Here is a 21,189-nt window from a genome sequence, read left to right on the forward strand (position 1 = left end):
AGTTTCCTAATGAGAAGCTTTCTAAGTGAAGTAATTGATTCATACTGTGCATTTCACCATATGACCTCAATGTCTTTTCCAGTCATCGTGCTTCATTATAACATTGTATACTGTATATAAGTGGATCTATACAGTTCGGATCGTGTCGCTTTGTTCCCCAGCGTTATTCCACTCTCATTCGAGTAGGAGAGTGATGAAAGGCTGTTTTGCTAAAGAGGGACACCGCAAACACTGTTTTTATATAAACTGGTCACATATTATTATATAGTTTCACAATAACTTTTTCATGGAAAATGTCTTTTTCTATGGAAAAACACAGTTTTTATGAGATCCTCGTGCTCCCAGCATTTACAAATGTGTAACAGAATTAAAATAACAGAATCTGCGTGTGGTCAGGCCTTCCCTTCAGCATGTCGTAAGTGGACAGATGTGAATTAGGAACACAAAATAATCTCAGAACCATTAGGAGATTTTCTTCTCATGCTTTGTATGTAAGGCTCGGTTCACACTGCCACCACTTGGGATCCGACTTGTTGTGAGACCCCAAGTCACATGCCATGTGCAATCCAAGGAGTCCTAATTAGCACTACTGAAGTCGCTCCGAGTTTAGAAAAGGTTCCTGTACTACCATAGGCGTGTGCACAGGGTGTGCCAGGTGTGCCTGGGCACACCCTAATCATCCTGTGTGGTGCAGATTCCTGTTGTTTAGACCCCTGATATTTCACAAAAGCCCCCTAATGGGGCTCCTAAAAAAACTGAAAAAAAAAAAAATTATAAAAAAAATAATTGTAAAAAAAAAAAAATTATAAAAAAAAAATTGTAAAAAAAAAAAAAAATAATAATAAAAATAATGATAATGAAAATAAAAAAGTACTGACACTGGCCACTGCCTTACACGACACCAGTCTCTGCTCTACTGACACCGTCAGTATATATGCACATACATGCATATGTGTTTGAGCTTTGGGGTGCACACCCTAATCCCTAACCCCCAATTGGGGTGCACACCTATGTGTACTACTTCAAGGAGACTTCTATCCGACTTGTGCCCATAGACTTTAATAGAAGTTGCCTCCAAGTCGGATCCTCATCTATATTGATGTGATTTGGATCCGACATTGCAGGAAGATTACCCAGGCATTCCCTGAAAGTCACTTCTAAAGTTGCATCAAGAAGTACTCAAGTCGTCAGCAAATCTCCAGGGAGCCACCTGGCAAAGTGACACTGTAAGTTGCGCGACTTTCAGGTCGCAGTAGTGTGAACCGAGCCATGTCATGATGCAATGAGGGGACAAACACAGAACACTTACCACTGTCACAGCACTATTAAAGCAGGTCAGCTCTAGGTATAAGTTCCCCTAGGTTTGGTTTAGGAGATCATTTAATTAAATATTCAGTTTTTTCGGGATGCTGATTATTGCAGGTATTTAGAGTATCTCACAAAAGTGAGAATACCCCTCACATTTTTGTAAAAAAAAAATTATAGTATATCTTTTCATGTGACAACACTGAAGAAATGACACTTTGCTACAATGTAAAGTAGTGAGTGTTCAGCTTGTATAACAGTGTAAATTTGCTTCCCCCTCAAAATAACTCAACACACAGCCATTAATGTCTAAACTGCTGGTAACAAAAGTGAGTTCACCTCTAAGTGAAAATGTCCAAATTAGGCTCAACTAGCCATTTTCCCTCCCCGGTGTCATGAGTCTCTGTCAGTGTGAGGCGAGGAGTGCCGATTACCGGCATCTCCGTGTTTACATGTGACCGGCTGTGATTGGTCACAGCCGATCACATGGTTAAAGAGCCGCGGATGTGGCTCTTTACAGAGATTGGGGTTGCGCCATGTCCTAGTAACATGGAGTGGCAGCGATCTGTGCTCCCCCAATGTCATATGACATCGTCCCAGAAGGAGAGCCGCACCACCCCGCCATTATTTGACGGTGGGCAGGAACTAGTTAAGGGGACAGCAAATTTACACTGTTATACAAGCTGTACACTCACTACTTTACATTGTAGCAAAGTGTCATTTCTTCAGTGTTGTCACATGAAAAGATATAATAAAATATTTATAAAAATGTGAGGGGTGTACTCACTTATGTGATATACCGTATATAGGGCTGAGAGTTTAGACAGCGCTTTACATATTGTACATTCACATCAGTTCAACAAGCTTACAATCTAAGGTCCCTGTCTGACACTCTAGGGCCGATTGACCTCCCAGCATGTCTTTGGAGTGTGACCCTACGTTCACACCTATGCGCTTTTTGGTGCCTTTTGCATTTTGCAGAAACACACTACAGTCCATGTAACATGGTTTCCTATGGATGTAGTTCACATCTGTGCATTTTGCCATGCTGCGTTTTTTGGAAAGGGTCGGGGACTTTTTTTCCCACAGCAGATTGTGTTTTAATAGATTTCAATAGAGTAGAGTGTTGCGTTTTTTATGCATTTTGTGTCTTTTTTTCTCCTTTAAAAACACTGTATATAGCTGGCTGCTAAGAAGCAATGCTCCATTGTTGGTATCAGTGGATGAAATAGTGCTCCAAGAGTCAGATAAAAGCAAGCAAAGGGCCGCAGTTTGGAGACCACTGGTTTAGATAACTAGGCTTTGGGCGATTGAATAACAATGGTACAAGCTTTGGAAGTCATATTATAATTGTGCAGCCTTCAACCAACCTGTGGAACTACAAGGCATAGCATTTCCTGCCATGCATCCACTGCAGACCTGCGTTTCAGGTTGAGGGTGGTTGGTGTACACTTTTTATTACCCATTACAAAATGTTGCTGCATATTCCATCGACTTGTATTTTGATTTTAGTGGTCCTTTAGGAAGGCACGCTAAGCTTGTTAGTCTGTAATTGTTATTTCATGCTGAATTTTAATGTCTTTTATGTTCTAGGAAGGAAAGAAGAAGTTTGACAAAGAGAGTGAGAAATATTATTCCATCTTAGAGAAACACTTGAATTTGTCATCAAAGAAGAAAGAGGCGCATTTACAAGAGGTACATTGTTCTTTAATTTTTCTGGTCTTGGCACAGACTTCAAATGCCGTCTTCCTTGGTTTAATCATGTGTCTATGCCTACTATGTAATTGTGTATGGGGAGCTGGAAAAGTCTTATCCGGGCTGATGGGAGTACAAGATGAGTACGGTAATATTTCTTGCACAAATGACTCCTGCAGTGAACTGATGTATTAATTACATGGTGGTCAGTGAGCAAAAGAGACGATGGCAGCTGGGAGGGGAGCTAGAGCAGAACATAAATTAGAATGCGGCGTGCATCATCTAATATGGTTTTGCAGTATTTATGGAAAAAAGCAAAAAAACTTCCGTAACAAATTATTAGTAAAATGGACCTGTAAAATGGTGAAAATAGTCGTATAATACTTACCTGTTCTTCAGAAAGAGCTACTCTGGGCTCAAACTTCAGATGGTCTAATGGGCAGATACTGTATATCTAGGCACTGGACACACTTGGGTTTCTTTTAAAGTGGTCCTAAAGCCTTACGCCCCTTTCATACTGGCGGAGTCCACCAGCAGATCTGCCTGCTCAGCAAGGAATCTCTCTGCTGATCCCCACTAAGCAGGCAGATGATAGGTCCATGTGCACTCTGCTGATGCAGAACAGACACGGTCACAGACCATTGTCCTCTATGAGCTGTGGGATGGAAACTGTCCGCCTGTCCGTTTCCATCCGACTGTCATCTGACCCGCCAGACCTCAACCCGATAAAACACCTTTGGGATGAATTTGAGCGGAGACTGCGAGTCAGGCCTTCTCGTCCAACATCAGTGCCTGACATCACAAATGCGCTTATGGAACTATGATTAAACATTCCTATAGATACACTCCTAAACTTTGTGGACAGCCTTCCCAGAAGAGTTGAAGCTGTTATAGCTGCAAGGATGGGTCAACTCAATATTGAACCCTATGGACTAAGACTGGGATGCCATTAAAGTTCATGTGCGTGTAATAGCATGCGTCCCAATACTTTTGGCAATATAGTTTCGTTTAGATCAGTGTTTCAATGTGTGAAAAAACCTTCCAACTAAGTATAATTTTTTTTTAAATTATGTATGATGTGGGTGTCATTGAACCCAGAAGAGGACAGGTGCTGGACCCAATATTGCTTGTTAAAGATTTTCTCTCTTTTATACCGAAAGGCAGGGTTCTGGGGGTTATAAAAAAAAAAAAACTGGTACTAAGATTTAAAATAAAACTATATATTTGGTTATATAGTATGGTATAATTTTTTTGTTTGTTTTAACTAGGTATTAAGCCCCATACACACGATCCGATTATTTTTTTGCATGCTAATCTCACGTCGAATCTGATGATTTTACTAAAGTCCCGAAAATTCCCGTACGACAGAATAAAAATTCGAAAGTGATGTCATTGTGTTGTAATGCATTTGTATTGCATTTTCGAACGATAGCAGCACCGATTAAACGAAAATCGTACGATCTGGCATCGTAGGAAAAAAATTTCCGTGCATGTTCGATAGAATAATATCGGATGAACTGTTCTGATCGGCTCTCGAAAGCTCTGTACTAACGATCCGATTATCGTACGATCGATTCGAATGCGGCATTTTTCGTACGATTTTCAGATCGTGTGTACGGGGCATTAGTGTGGTTATCCCTTTCATGGCTAAGCCTATTTCTGACATTTGCTGCTTACAATATTTTATGTCACACGGTATTTGCGCAGTGGTCTTTCAAACACAATTTTTTTGACAGGTGCTCTTTATAGAGGGATCGGGGGTCTAAAAGTACAGTTTCCGGCTTTGTTCCAGTCTCAGCCTAGTCTGCAGAAGTGCCGGATCGTGGACCGGGTATTCCAGGCGGATGGAAGGCCCAGGAAGAGCAGCAGAAGGCGGCGGGGGGGGGTGTGTCCCCGGGGGGTCCCCTTCCGCTCCTTTAGGATAACAGCCGAGAGGCTCTTAGCCGCATCCTTTGTTATCCCTAAAGAGCCGACCGCCTGCTCTAAAAAATGGGGTGATGCAGCTGCATGCATTACCCTGGTTTAACCCCTTCAAGCCAAGGCCACATATGTGCACACGGTCGGCGATAAGGAGTTAAATTCCCTGTGTCTGGCTTACCTTGTAATGATAGGCTCGCATTTTGTGACTGCAGTTGATAAGTGTCATGGCCGATCCATTCTCCTATGTCCATGTATTCTTTCATCTAGCTTGTTCCTGTTCACAAAAGGGAGAGGCAACTTCTTGCTGTAGGTCATGTAGTGTCCAATCCATGCCTCCCTATTTCCTCTGTGTTGCATCACAATGAGTGCTAATGTGATGAAAGACTGCATGGTGATCTCTCTGTTAATTGCTGTACCTGTTTGTGCCTGTGTCAGATCTAATCTCTATTTAGCTCTCACCCAAAGAGCACTAGACTGAGAGGGATTGGGGGATACATGCTGGTAGGTTAATTGGCCCCAGTCTAAATTGGCCCTATGTGTATGTATGAATGTGAGTTAGGGACCTTAGGGTATAAGCTCCTTGCATGTTAGGGACTGATGTGAATGTACAGTATAGGTAAAGCGCTGCATAAATTGACAGCGCTATAAAAGTACCTGTAATAATAATAATAATAATGTAGTTTCTTCACAGAAAGTGTCAGTTCTCAGACTACAGACGGAGGCCATGCATTAACCAGTGTAGTACCATGCGGCATGCCTCATGTTTGAACACAAACAGAAACTGCTGACACGGGAATATGAAGATTTACTCTACTATAGGCTGTACGTACAGGGCAACAAATGTAACCATAAAACGACATGATCCAAGCACATCTTATGTAGGTGCAGGTAGAAAGGTTTATGATGTCTTTACGTAACATGTCAGCTTAGACATTAGGGTCTATGAAACAGAACTATATTTCCAGTACTAATCTAAGCCCCTTTTCGTGTGTGCCTCTCTGAACTTCAACTGTATGTAGCACCCTGATAGTAGACAGGGTTGCTAACAAATTTAGCTTGCTAGGTGGTAACTAGCCTGGCTGATTAATAGGGGATTCACAGTGTTTTTCCCTAACTCTGGATTTGATGTACCGCTCTCTTCTGTCACTAGGTGGCATTGTTGCCTGTGGCAGTAGGATGATAAGGGCATAAGGAATCCAGACTAGGAGTAAATAGGATGACTCAGCCAATTGGCAGGGGTCTCTTTGGTCCCTTGGCCTGCTGGGAGCGCCTATTTATTCGGGAGGAATCAGGTGATCAGGGTTCTGTGCCACCTGGACGGCTGCCTGGGTGAACGTGTGTCACAAGGCTCCGGGCTGCTAGGCCTGAAGCCTGAGGCCTATCTCTGGAGCACCTGGCTGCTAAGCTGTCTGAGGCCTATCCAGGTTTGTAGAGGCAGCGCAGGATTGGGTTGTCAGGCTGGAAGCCCACCAAGTTGCTGAGGTTCCGCTGGATATAGGGTTGCCACCTTTTCTTCAAGCCAAACCCGAACACTTTTGCGGCACAGGGCAATTTTTTTTTGCAGTAAACACTATAGGATTATAAAAGACCTGGGACACATTTGGCAGCCCCAAGGGGAGTAGTAATGTAGGGCACAGAGCATGCCAGTAGGTGTGGCCAAATTGGTCTTGCTGACATCATCACCCTGTCAGGGCTGGGTTCAGCCCTTCCTTCTCAAAGCTGGCCACTCAGCTGTTGGCTAATTGCCAGCTCCTTTCTCTCCACAGTGACTCACCTGTTGATGATATCCTGCTAGTCAGTCCTACCTACTTAAGCTATCCAGCCCAGATGATCTCTTCCTTGGTCACATCTCCTTTGTTCCTGTTAAAGACTTGCTTGGCTGACATTCCTTCTGGCTCCAGATCCTGCTTGTTGTTCTACTACGCTCATCTCTGGCTCCCTAACGTTTTGGCTTGTCTGACCATCCACGCCAGTTCCTGAACTCTGGCTATGTTTTGACTATGTTTACCTTTTTTATTATTATTATTAAACAAGTGTGATTTAACTGTACTTCTGTCTCAGTCTGATTCATGGTTTCTGACAAACCCCACCCTTCAGTGATGCCAAACCTGCCCTCAAACAGCCACCCGCAGCGGCAAAACAGATTTGTGTATGACTATCTTGGTTACTTGGGGAGTCACAGCCTGGTCTGAATAATGTGTCCGGGTTTCAGGTGGACTGAAACCCGGACACAAGATGCAAAACCCGAACTGTCCGGGTGAATCCTGGACAGGTGGCAACCCTAGCTGGATAGGGGAACTGGATCATTGCCAGCAGTGAGAGAGAAGCAGTTGCCACAAGGGACGATCACTCCTGTTGCCAGGGGCAAGTGATCAAGGCCAGAGGTAAAGGGAGCAATAGTTGCCAGCAAGGGACAACCATTCCTGTTATCAGAGGCCAGTGTATGGAAGTCTGAAGGAGTACCAGAGCAGCCTTTTCACCAGCCCTGGGGGGGGGGGTGAAAAAGTGGGAAAGATTCAGCAGAGTGCCAAGCCAGGGACCCAGTGGGTTAGTATGGGTGAAGCTTGAGGAGTTACAGCGGGTTAGCTGTGGAAGAGCTCAAGGGATTCAGTGACGTCTGGGATCTTGAAGTCTAGTGAAAGACCGGGAGTTCAGTGAGTGAACATCTACAGTGGGATACTGTGAGATGTGAGAGGAGATCTACAACGGGTTACTGTGAGTTATGTGTATGGATCTCTATTGACTGTTCAGAGTTCAGTTGCCATAGGAGACAGCAGTTCTACAAATACAGTTGCTGCATCCAGCTTAAAGGCCCTCTACCTGTATTGCTGTTTGTTTATTAATTTGTCTCAGAGTCTGCCAATTACTATTGCATCTGCCTAAGGGTGTCCTGGCCCTAACCCTCTCTCCCCCAGTTCTGTTTAAGAGACAATAAATCTCGACTTGCATTCCAAAAAGTGACTGGCGCCCATGTTTCCAACTTGCAATACATCCACCATGCCTAATAACCCACACTACAAGGAAGGATGTTAGCTCTCCCTGACTTGGGAGGTCACCATAAGGCCTTTGGAGGTCGGGGATGCCGCTACATGTAAATAAACCCCCCATCTGTATAGTCTACATTCACAAAATACATTTTCCAGACAGTGAAAAGGGCCAAACAATAAGGCCCACAATTATATGGTTTATGTCAATGATTTGTCTTTATATTTATTATCTGAAAAACTCTTATCACTCTCATAACAAAGCTTAAATGAATGTGTCGGATGATGCGAGTATACAGTGTGTAATTACTAGGTACGCCTTTAATTATATAACAGACATGAACAAGCATCTTAGCAGTTTAGCTTCTGTTCTTAATTTCCAAATATGGCCACTTGCCCAGCCAAGTGCAATTGCTGCTCCTTCAAAGACAAGTATGCCAAATATACAGTGATTTCTACATCATTTGTCAGCCACACATCCTCATCGCATTGGTGCATACACTAATCAGGTTACAACATAGACAGTGATAGGTGGACTGAGTGCTCTTCATTAAATAGGAATGTGGTAGTATATCGTGTTGTTTTCCACCAGTTCCAAAGTGCCAGAATTACCACTTTGTACTATATGTGTTGTTAATTACGCTTTGTACTATTTATGTTCTAATTAATGAAACTGTAAGGCGCCATTAGGGTCTAAAGAGTATGTAAACCCCAAAACGAAAAATTTTATATATTTCAGCTCATCAGTTGTTCTGTTTCAAATACTGACTTGGCACCATCCACAGGCAGCTTAACTCTTCAAAAATACACAAAAGTTGAATCTATCAAACTGATAAGAGGCATGGAGGAGCTCAGCTATGAGGAAAGATTTGAGGAATTGAATTTATTCACTCTTGAGAAAAGGAGATTAAGGTATCAACATGTACAGTATCTTGAAAAAGAATTCATACTCCTGGAAATTTTCCACATTTTGTCATGTTATAACCAAAAAAAGTAAATGTATTTTATAGGGATTTTATGTGATAGACCAATACAAAGTGGCACATAAGTGTGAAGTGGAAGGAAAATGATAAATGGTTTTCAGAATTTTTTAGAAATAAATATGTAAAAAGTGTGGGGTACATTTGTATTCAGCCCCCCTGAGTCAATACTTTGTAGAACCACCTTTCACTGTAATTACAGCTGCAAGTCTTTTTGTGTATGTCTCTACCAGCTTTATACATCTAGAGAGTGACATTTTGCCCATTCTTCTTTACAAATTAGCTCAAGCTCTGTCAGATTGGATGGAGAGCGTCTGTAAACAGCAATTTTCAAGTCTTGTCACAGATTTTCGATTGGATTTAGGTCTGGACTTTGACTGGACCATTCTAATGCCCCGTACACACGGTCGGATTTTCCGACGGAAAATGTGTGATAGGACCTTGTCGGAAATTCCAACCGTGTGTAGGCTCCATCACACATTTTCCATCGGATTTTCCGACACACAAAGTTTGAGAGCAGGATATAAAATTTTCCGACAACAAAATCCGTTGTCGGAAATTCCGATTGTGTGTACACAAATCTGACGCACAAAGTGCCACGCATGCTCAGAATAAATAAAGAGATGAAAGCTATTGGCCACTGCCCCGTTTATAGTCCCGACGTACGTGTTTTACGTCACCGCGTTCAGAACGATCGGATTTTCCGACAACTGTGTGTGACTGTGTGTATGCAAGTCAAGTTTGAGCCAACATCCGTCGGAAAAAATCCTAGGATTTTGTTGTTGGAATGTCCGAACAAAGTTTGACCGTGTGTACGGGGCATCACACATGAATATGCTTTGATCTAAACCATTCCATTGTAGCTCTGGCTGTATATTTAGGGTCGTTGTCCTGCTGGAAGGTGAACCTACGCCCTAGTCTCAAGTCTTTTGCAGACTCTAATGCCGCGTACACACGAGCTGACTTTTCGACCGGACTAGTCTGACGGACCGAATCCGGCGGACAATCCGACCGTGTGTGGGCTCTATCGGACATGCAGCAGACTTTTTCGGTCGAAAATCTGACGGACTTTAGATTTGGAACATGTTTCAAATTTGTCCGACGGACTCGAGTCCAGTCGAAAAATCTGCTTGTCTGTATGCTAGTCCGACGGACGAAAACCGACGCTAGGGCAGCTATTGGCTACTGGCTATCAACTTCCTTATTTTAGTCCGATCATACGTCATCCCATACGAATCCGTCAGACTTTGGTGTGATCGTGTGTAGGCAAGTCCATTCGTTAGAAAGTCCATCGGAAGTCCGTCAAAAGTCAGTCGAAAGTCCGTCGTCTGACCTTAGTTGCCGAAAAGTCCGCCCGTGTGTACAGGGCATAACAGGTTTTCTTCTATGATTGCCCTGTATTTGTCTCCATCCATCTTCCCATCAACTCCGACCAGCTTCCCTGTCCCTGCTGAAGAAAAGCATCCCCACAACATGATGCTACCACCACCATGTTTCAGGGTGGGGATGGTGTGTTCAGGGTGATGTGCAGTGTTAGTTTTCCGCCACACATAGCGTTTTGCTTTTAGGCCAAAAAGTTACATTTTGGTCTCATCTGACCAGAGCACCTTCTTCCACATGTTCGTTGTGTCCTTCCCACATGGCTTCTCGCAAACTGCAAATGGGACGTCTTATGGCTTTCTTTCAGCAATGGCTTTCTTCTTGCCACTCTTCCATAAAGGCCAGATTTGTGGAATGCACGACTAATAGTTGTCCTGTGGACAGATCCTCCTACCTGAGCTGTGGATCTCTGCAGTTCCTCTAGAGTTACCATGGGCCACTTGGCTGCTACTCTGAATAATGTTCTCCTTACCTGACCTGTCAGTTTAGGTGGACGTCCATGTCTTGGTGAGTTTGCAGTTATGCCATACTCTTTCCATTTTCGAATGATGCATTGAACAGTGCTCCATGAGATGTTCAAAGCTTGGGATATTTTTTTATAGCCTAACCCTGCTTTAAACTTTTGCACAACTTTATCCCTGACCTGTCTGGTGTGTTCCTTGGCCTTCATGATGCTCTTTGTTCACTAAGGTTCTCTAACTAACCTCTGAGGGCTTCACAGAACAGCTGTATTTATACTGAGATTACATTACACATAGGTGGACTCTATTTACTAATCAGGTGACTTCTGAAGGCAATTGGTTCCACTAGATTTTAGTTAGGGGTATCAGAGTAAAGGGGCTGAATACAAATGCATGCCACACATTTCAGATATTTATTTGTAAAAAAAAAATGGAAAACCATTTATCATTTTCCTTCCACTTCAAAATTATGTGCCACTTTTGTGTTGATCTATCACATAAAATCCCAATAAAATACATTTAGGTTTTGGTTGTAACATGACAAAATGTGGAAAATTCCAAGGGGTGTCAATACTTTTTCAAGGCACTGTAGGTGTGTTTTTTTTAACTGATTTTTTTTTCTTCTTTTTTTACAAGTTGTATAAATTATTTATATTATAACTAAACATGTTATGGGATAACTGCAGTTTTCTTCTTCTATGTGTGCACGGCACGCCACAATCATTTATTCCTATGGAAAGGCTGCTCTATATTCGTTCCTAATGGTGGACGGTCTTTCCTTAGGTATTAAAGGAGACTGCAGTACACAAGCATGGAAGAAATACTAAGATAGGAGACTTTTGAAACAGTGGCTAAGCACCCAATGGGCCACACAGGGAAGATTTCAAAGCATCAATGACAGGCAAGTGTGAGCTTTTGGAGGGGTTAAGAGTCGCTCCTTTGATTCAGTTTTGCAAGTAAATTTGAGCGTTACCGATTCAGCTCTGTAAACAGGATTTTTATTAAGCAAAGAAGTTAAAGTGCATATCTTGGCAAGTGTACCCCCATACCTCCCCTACAATCAGTCTTGCTAACCTACCAGATTGAAATTTACTGACACAGCCAAGCTTTTACTGGCATTTCCAAAAGTTACAAAATTACTGTTTTAATTGCAAATTTCAGTATTTAGGCTACAAACAAGTACAATACACAATTTGCAATGTGATTTAAGGTAGATATTAAAGCAAAAAGCCTATTTTATTTTCGATATAATAAGTAAGTAGCTCGGGGACAGGACTCAGGAGGGCAAGAAATTAGAATGGTCAGGCACACACACACGAAATAGACTCTTATGCCGCGTACACACGGTCCAATTTTCCGACGGGAAATGTTGATGATGGGAGCTTGTTGTCGGAAATTCCGACCGTGTATAGGCTCCATCGGACATTTTCCATCGGAATTTCTGACAAACAAAATTTGAGATCTGGATCTGACGCACAAAATTCCACGCATGCTCGGAATCAAGCAGAAGAGCAGCACTGGCTATTGAACTTCATTTTTCTTGGCTCGTCGTACGTGTTGTATGTCACCGCGTTCTTGACGTTCGGAATTTCCGACAAGATTTGTGTGACCGTGTGTATGCAAGACAAGTTTGAGCCAACATCCCTCGGGAAAAAATCCATGGATTTTGTTGTCGGAATGTGTGATCGTGTGTATGCGGCATTACAGTGACACTTAGAGCAGTATGCAGCAGCGCAGATGTTGATGACACCTCACCGACACGTCACAGTGAGTCTCTCTGCACGCCAGGTGGTCTCTTCAGTCTACTTTAACCCAAACAGCACTGACAGTCCCGCTCCCAGCTTGCCTTGCTCCCGTCCCGCAGACCTGCACACAAGGCTCCGGCTGCTCCGCTTGGCTCCCTTGCACCATGATATCACATGACATGCTCAAACCCGCCCCTCGCCGGCGCCGCCTGAACACTGGCATGATCTTGGCCGGCTCTGGACCGAAACTGCGTGTGTTGAGCATCACAACCATATTTTTTACTTGCAATCTTTTCCTGTAACTGGCATTTACTGACAGGAGACAAGTGCCCATTTTTTACTGGCTGCAGGTAAAAATAGTGACGGTTGGCAACACTGCCTACAACCCTTTCATTTAACAAAAAGACTCCTCTAACAGCTTTTTAGTTAACTGAGTCTGCCGTCAAGTGACTTATCTCTGACGGTAATGGAAACTGGTGATCCAACTCTGCATAATAGGCCTGCTATTATCTGGTTTAGTTGCTGCTCCTCATTTGTGACGTCATCATGTCACTTCAGTCTTCTGGAGCCTGAGAGGCCCCCACTGCTGGACAGCCAATATGAAATGCCCACATCACCCTGGCAGCGACATGAGGACCTGTAGAAGGACCCTTCCACTCTATAGTCCAAAGAAGACTCAGAACCCCGCGTGTCATGTGATTGTGGATTCAGGTAAATAAAGGGGACTTTTAGGTAGTTTAGGGGTAGGTGGTAGGTGATAAAGGATAGTGGGGGGAGGGGGGAGGTGGTTCTTAGATATGAGTTTTAAGAACACCTTGGGAAGGTTTAGAACGCCTGTGAAGTATTCATAATTGAAAAGCAAAGATAAAGAAAAAAAGGTTTTGAAGGTGCTATTCTTAACCTCAAAGAAGTAAATACTCGGTTAATTTGAAATCCAAAAATAATTTTATGCATTACAAAAATTTCTTAAAAATACATATATCCATAAAAACATTTCAATGCACTTACATATTGCATGTAAGAGGCTCCCTAAGAAAGGCGCTCATTCTACTAAGCCATAGCCCTAGTTATACATATAGAAAAGCTCGCTTACCAGCCCCCGTTGATCCCTCATTACAAGGGATCGTTAGAGCTTGTGGCTTTAGCCCAGCCAAGGCCTTTCTCCAGGTCCAGATGGTCTCCCAACAAGATCACCCCTTGGCACCGTATAAGATGTGAAGATTTCCCACTCAGGTTCCAGGTGATGCATCTCTCCCATCCGGAGGAAACACAAAGACTGTCCCAGTCGCACCGATTGGGACAGTGCCGTTGCCGGTGTCTTGCCGAGAAAGTTCCCTCGGCAGATAAGTTCCCCCCCTGTACTGCGCAGGCGCAGCGCCTGCGCAGTACGAACTACTGTCAGCCGCCGGAGATAGCCGAAGCTCAAACTTTTCAATCAGCTGTACACGGCGCCTGTGCCCTGGGTCCAGGTTCCTTCCCCACCATCCAAGTGGACCTAGTGGGGGGGATCAAAAAGAGCCGAGTGAAGCGAGGCCGTGCCCGAAGCGTGGCGAGCGAAGCGTGGCGAGCGAAGCGTGGCGAGCGAAGCGAGCCCGCGAGGGGCCCTCTTACAGGCCCTGTACAGCTGATTTTCAGCTATTCAACTTCGGCTAGTTCCGCCGGATCCTACTGCGCAGGCGCAGCGCCTGCGCAGTAGAGGGGGGTCCTTATCCACCGAGCTGAACTTTCTCGGCAGAACACCGGCAATAGGCTGTGATTTGGCATGTCAAATCACATGTCAAATCACGTGTCAAATCGCGCCGATGTGAACGGGGGCTTATTGTCAAAGCTTAATTGAACAAGCTGACGTTAGAAGCTGATTGGTTACTATGCACAGCTGCACCAGATTCTGTGTGCACCGGTTTTACTAAATCTACCCCTATGTCTCATAGTTTGAACAGTCATCTAAAGCAGGCCATAGATTATGCAATTTTCTTTTCTACCACCGTGGGTGGAAGGAAAGAAAATCACTTGATTCTCTCATCAGTACATTTAGGGGGGTTATTTACTAAAGGCAAATCCACTTTGCACTACAAGTGCACTTGGAACTGCAGTCGCTGTAGATCTGAGGGGGACATGCAAGGAAAATTAAAAAAACGGCATTTTGCCTGTACATGATTGGAGGATAGAAATCAGCAGAGCTTCCCCTCATTTCAGATCTTCCCCTCAGATCTACAGCGACTGCACTTCCAAGTGTATTAGCAATGCACTTGGAAGTGCAAAATGGATTTGCCTTTAGTAAATCAACCCCCTAGTGTTGATGTGGGATTCCCTCCCTCAACATTGCTCTTTTCTGCTAGCGGGGAGCCTTCTGCCGGCAGAACACAATGATTAGTGGCGCCAGCTTATAGCCTACAGGAGTGGTTCTCAACCCTGTCCTCAACTAACCCCAACAGGCCATGTTTTGGGAATTTCTCTTAGATAAAATATCTGTGCAAAATACCCACCCATTGACTCTGATTTAAAGCACCTGTGTAAGATAATGGAAAACCTGCAAACATGGCCTGTTGGTACTTGAGAACAGGGCTGAGAACCGCTGGCTCACAACACTAATCATTCAGGAAAAACCTGACAAGCTGGTTGTACACAAGTCAATCAATGGATCAACTTGTGCACAACCAGGGTGCCCATACATGGATCAAAATTTGGCTGGTCCCTGCTGAACCGGCCAAATTTCGATCCATGTGTGGCCGGCTTAAGGCTGGCCATACATGGATTGTTTTTTTTTTCTCGTAAAAACAAACAGGTTCCCCCATCAATACAAGTAAGGTGGATGGTGGAATCCCTGCCGCTGTCAGAGTACAATAGCACATTGTATTCCCCTCCATTGTGCTGTCAGAATACACTGATCAGTGATGCAGCGCTGATCGAAGGAACATTTTTCAACAAGCCAGTTCATTAGACCAACTTCTCTGGAACAGAAACGGCCATAGATGGATCAAAATTTGGCTGTTCCTGGCTGAACCAGCCAAATTTTGACCCATCTATAGCCAGCTTAAAAACATCACATGCCTGACGAAGGGGTCCTGCGCTGCCCCGAAACGTTGCACCTTCCTTTGTGATGTGACTTCTTTTTCATTAAAACCTTTTGGACGACTAATTGCTGATCCATGGTGTGCTGGCGAATATGTACGTAAGCTTAAAAACTATAGACACTCTTATTATACTCAGAGTATTAAGTCGGCCCAACACCTCCCACCTTTTGCTCTTCACTACTGACCCATCACTGCCACTTTTGTCCCATTGGTCCTTAGTAAGTTTCAGGCTACAGAAGGGAGTGGCCAAGCTTTACATAGTGCAGCATTCCGGAATTTGCGGAATGGGAAGCTGTATAAGAAATTTGACCAGGCATTTAGGCACCTGGAGATGTGTGTTACATCTTACAAGTTAGGATTTAAAGCGGAGTTCCACCCAAAAGTGGAACTTCCGCTCATCGGATTCTTCCCCCCCTCCGGCGTCACAGTTGGCACCTTTCAGGGGGGAGGGGGGTGTCACGCCCCCTCCCGCACTCCCCCGCTGTCTCCTGGGAAAGACACAGGTCCCAGGAGATAGCAGGGACCATTGAGAAAGCGCAGCGCGACTCGCGCGTGCGCAGTAGGGAATCGGGAAGTGAAGCCGCAACGCTTCACTTCCTGATTCCCTCACTAAGAATGGCGGCGGCAGCACCCAAGGATCGAGGGACGGTTCGGTCTCGGGTGCTGACATCGCTGGACCCCGGGACAGGTGAGTGTCCTTATTTTAAAAGTCAGCAGCTGCAGTATTTGCAGCTGCTGACATCTAAAAATTTTTTTTTTTCGCGGGACTCCCGCTTTAAAGCTGAACTCCAGGCAGATATAAAAATGAATGCAGCTCTGTGTTCAATAATACTGTATATAGTTAAATGTAATTTGTAAATGCACGCAGTGTACTGAATTGGACTTGGTATTAACCATTTGCAGTTCCCAGCGAGCTCAGACTGGGAGAGGAAAAAGCAGCACATGGAACCAATCAATTGTGCTGCAGTACTCGTGTGTTAAAAAGAGACATGCTGATAGGAGGGCATAGCAGAGTGACAGAGAGATGAGCTCATCAATCTGTTGGTTCTCCTTTCACTGTCCAGTCACATCCTGGGGAAGTAACAAGACCTGTAGTTGTTACCTAACTGCATCCGAGAAAAGTCAGGTCTCAAGCTGTAACAAGACAGAGCTGTTCTGTGTGACTGTGCTTTGTAAATCTCAGAACTAGATGGACAGAAATTGATATTGTTTGGAAGATGGAACAGGTCCCATTTGCATTTAATCTGTGCATGCATCTGTTTTCTAGGAGTTCAGCGGTTTTAGGGCTCATGCTGATGGGCGTTATTTTCCTGCATTTGACACGTGTTTAGAGCTGGCGATGATCCATAGTGCCTTTGGTTGGGTTCCAGCAGATATCGGTAACTTCAAAGAAGTTTGGAGGCTGAACCTGAATCCACTGAAATCAATGGGAGCCCAGTCTGTCAAGTCAAATTATCCATTGTCTTGGCTACTAGGCAAAGGGTCGTCAAAAAGGGGGGTATAGGGGGCACTGCCCTGGGTAACATGTAACATTGCAAAAAAAATCATTTTTAAAACATTCCATTTTTCCGGGTGCATTTTTAAATCACTGGCATTTACAAAGAAAAAATGGTTTTAAGTTACTGGCAAATTAAATTTCCTACCTGGTGTCTATTTAAGAAAACAACGCACTGAACCCTCTGAAGGTCCCCCAAAATAAGTCATCAGCTACATGAAAGAAGGAGCAGGGATAGTAGTGCTGTAAAAATGTTTCCTATAGCCACATCACAATGCCATAAGAATATAAAAAAAAAGAATAGCAAAAAAAAATAAAAAAATTAAGCAAAGTCTCAAATGTCCATGTGGTTTTATGATCCTATGTTTATAATCATATATTCATTCAATAAAAAAAGATGGCACAAAAAAAATTCCAACTCCTTGGTGCCCTTCTATTCTTATAATTATATTCTTATCACCACGTGCATATATCTTTTCACCAGCTGCCATATGCTCTCACCTTAAATTTTGACCTAATATTAGGTCTCATGGGCCTCCTTTGTCACAGTTGTTCTGCCTTTCTCCTCTCCACTGATGTTCTCAATCCACTTCCATCCTCCACAATACCACGATATATGTATAATATTCTCTAAAAAAATAATAAAATATATAGTGCTGTCCGTATGGGTAACTGTATTTTTATTAAAAATTATAATATACTTAACTTATATTGTGCACTAATACTGATGCACATCAGTATCCAGGCATTTATTATTGATAACCTTCAACATAATTGCCACCCGCACACTTTCGGGTTAGCGGCGTGACGTCATTGGCTCCTCCCAACATAGTGCATCATCATATCACATGACTTCATCAGGGGTGTGCAAGCAGCAGTAGTGACACTGGTATTTAAAGTGGTTATAAAGCATTAAAGTGGATGTAAACCCACTCTCATCCTTTCTAAACTACTGCCATAGTGGTTATCTTTAAGGATATACATGTCTCCTGCATGTATCCTTACCTGTCAAATGTCTCCACTGCAGATTCTGTGGGCGGGTCTGTTGTCTGGAGCTCGGTGGGTGGAGTTGTGATGTCAGTAGACTCCCCGCCCACCTCTACACTCCCCTTGTCGACAAGCATTTTCTCCTGTGTATTTCTTACACTGAACTTCTGCTATGATCAATAACATCCAGTCAAAACCCAGAAAAGTCACTACATGACTTCAGCATGCCCAATCATGCTGAGGTGTGGAGCAGCCAATCCTGGGAGAGCTGGAGAAGAAAGGAGGAGGGGATCTGAAGTACACTGAATGTCTCTCTCAGGCTCCTGCATGAGATATGTAAATCACCTGTCACTCACAGCAAGGGGGAAGAACTGACTCCTATCTCTCTGTGTGTCAGTTTTTATCTCACTGAAAAAACATAAGAGGATTGCTCAAAGCTGGATTAACTCTTCGTGGCAAGACTGGGCACAGATGACATAAAATCCTATGCTGTACAAGGTACAAGCCTTAATTGAAAAAAATAAAATGCGGGTTTACATCCACTTTAAGGTTTTTCACCTTAATGCATTCTATGAAAGTGAAAAAAGTGAAGTGAAAACCTTTCTGTGCTCCAGCTGCCTTCCAGATCCCCCTTTTTCCTAACCCAAATCCATCTTATCCAGTGATGTGCATGAGCGCAAGGCTCCCGCCACTGTCTCTCTCCTCATTAGACAGATGAATAGCAGCAGGAGCGATTGGCCCCCGCTGCTGTCAATCAAATCCGGTGACACGGGAGCAGGGGGGCGGCTTTGCCTGGGGACAACCAATGAAGAGGAGGGACCTGGAGTGCCTGCGGGGGACCTCAGAAGAAGAGGATCGGGACTGCTCTGTGCAAAACTATTGCACAGAGCAGGTAAGTATAAGCATGTTTGTTATTTTTATACAAAAAAACCCCCAAAGCTTTATAACCACTTTAATTATTTACAACAATCACAGACATTTGGAGTTGATTCACTATTCTTTTAAGTCGATTTATTATTTATCACTATTCTTAGCTGTAATAGTAGCACCACACTCTACCCAGAGTGATATATATTAGTAGTAGTAGTAGTACCATACTCTCCCCTAGAGTGACTGCGTTGAAGTTTTGTGGCTTTTATTGTAGGGATCGTAGTGACATCATTGACGAAATATGTCCAGATCTGGTCAATATCATTGCCCAAATATTGCCAGTGACCATATTTCAATGTCCCCCCCCCCCGCCCCTTTGCCTATGCAGCCAAGATTTCCTGACCATGTAATCAATGGGCCAGTGACAGTGGCGACTGCTTGTGTAAAAAATGTAACCCGACGTTGGCTTAACAATTCCCTGCTCACTCCAGCCTTTCTCTTCAATACAAGCCAGTGCTGTGCCTTTTGTGTAAAATTTCTATTGCTATCATGCTTTTTTGTACAAAGTCAGCTGAATTTAAGTGAATCAGATTGATTGAACATTTAAGCCATTGCTGAATCTACTAGTTTTGTAGGACGCGTTGCGTCTTGTATTTCCATCTCTTTGCCCTTTTATTTCATGACATCGAGAAAACACAGGAATGAAATAAGTAATAGGAATCCACTATTGACTTGAGTAGCGTGCCGAGAATGGTGTTTGTTATGTCGAGAGTGGACTGAAGTACAAAATCTTACATTTCACCGCAAATTGCCTTCATTTGTTTTTGTCGTAGGCTGACTCCCTAATTGACAGAGAACACCAGAACTTCTACAATGCTTCCCTGGAGTATATCTTTAAAGTGCAAGAGGTACAAGAAAAGAAGAAATTTGAATTCGTTGAGCCTGTAAGTATAATTATGATTAAATATCTCAATTATCATAAATTGAAACTTTCTCAGGGCAAAGTAAGAGCATCACTCCCCAACAGCATATACATATACTCAAACTTTGTTTGCCCCCCCTTCCCCGTTCAGCCAAAGTGAAATACTCTAAATTCTGGCTATTGGTTAACATGTGACTTATTTCCCTTCCACCATGTGATAGCACTAGTGCCCTGCGGTTGGCCCAGCGCTATCACATGCGGGCAGGGCATAGTCCTGTGTAAGCTCCAACATGTCAGTTTAATGCTTACACAAGGCTTACGTTCCCTGCTCCCAGGGGTAAAACATAGCAGCACAGGTGCCAGAAAAAAAAGTAATTTATGTAACCCTCTTATTTTGTCCTGTAAGGTCAAAGGTAGGGGTTAATTTAACCACTTAGGCCCCGGACCATTTTGCTGGCCAAAGACCAGAGCACTGTTTGCGATTCGGCACTGCGTCGCTTTAACTGACAATTGCGTAGTCGTGCGATGTGGCTCCCAAACAAAATTGACGCCCTTTTTTTCCCACAAATAGAGCTTTCTTTTGGTGGTATTTGATCACCTCTGCGGTTTTTATTTTTTGCGCTATAAACAAAAAAAGAGCGACGATTTTGAAAAAACGCATTATTTTTTACATTTTGCAATAATAAATATCCCCCAAAAATATATAAAAAATCATTTTTTTTCCCTCAGTTTAGGCCAATACGTATTCTTCTACATATTTTTGGTAAAAAAAATCGCAATAAGCGTTTATTGATTGGTTTGCGCAAAAGTTATAGCGTTTACAAAATAGGGGATAGTTTTATGGCATTTTTATTATAGTAATGGCGGCGATCAGCAATTTTTATCGCGACTGCGACATTATGGTGGACACATCAGACATTTTTGACACATTTTTAGGACCATTGGCATTTATACAGCAATCAGTGCTATACAAATGCACTGATTACTGTGTAAATGACACTGGCAGTGAAGGGGTTAACCACTAGGGGGCAATGTTAGGGTTAAGTATGTCCTGAGGAGTGATTCTAACTGTGGGGGGGCGTGGCTACGTGTGACACGTCACTGATCTCTGCTCCCGATCACAGGGAGCAGAGATCAGTGACACTGTCACTAGGCAGAACTGGGAGATGCTTGTTTACATTAGCATCTCCCCGTTCTTTCTCTCCGTGAGGCGATCGCGGGTATCTCCGCGGCGATCGAGTCCGCGGGACCCGCAACCCGACTCATGGAGTTCCCGGCTGGCATGCGCACGCGATGGCACGGCTGCAAATTTGAAGGGACCTACAGGTACGCCCATTTGCGGAGCCGTGTCATTCTGCTAACGTACATCGG

At 43.6% G+C, this 21,189-nt stretch overlaps 1 protein-coding gene across 2 annotated transcripts in view; it reads left to right on the top strand.

The window, feature by feature from the left end:
* Positions 1-21,189, top strand: part of ARHGAP42 (Rho GTPase activating protein 42) — a 525,190-nt gene that overhangs the window by 290,242 nt on the left and 213,759 nt on the right. For both annotated transcript variants that reach the window (XM_073613052.1, XM_073613053.1), the window contains 2 exons: positions 2,899-3,000; positions 19,730-19,840. In XM_073613052.1, coding sequence (XP_073469153.1) covers positions 2,899-3,000; positions 19,730-19,840 — 213 coding nt within the window. The remainder of the gene's footprint in view (positions 1-2,898; positions 3,001-19,729; positions 19,841-21,189) is intronic.

This window comes from Aquarana catesbeiana, linkage group LG02, assembly GCF_042186555.1.
Source record: "Aquarana catesbeiana isolate 2022-GZ linkage group LG02, ASM4218655v1, whole genome shotgun sequence".
NCBI lineage: Eukaryota > Metazoa > Chordata > Amphibia > Anura > Ranidae > Aquarana > Aquarana catesbeiana.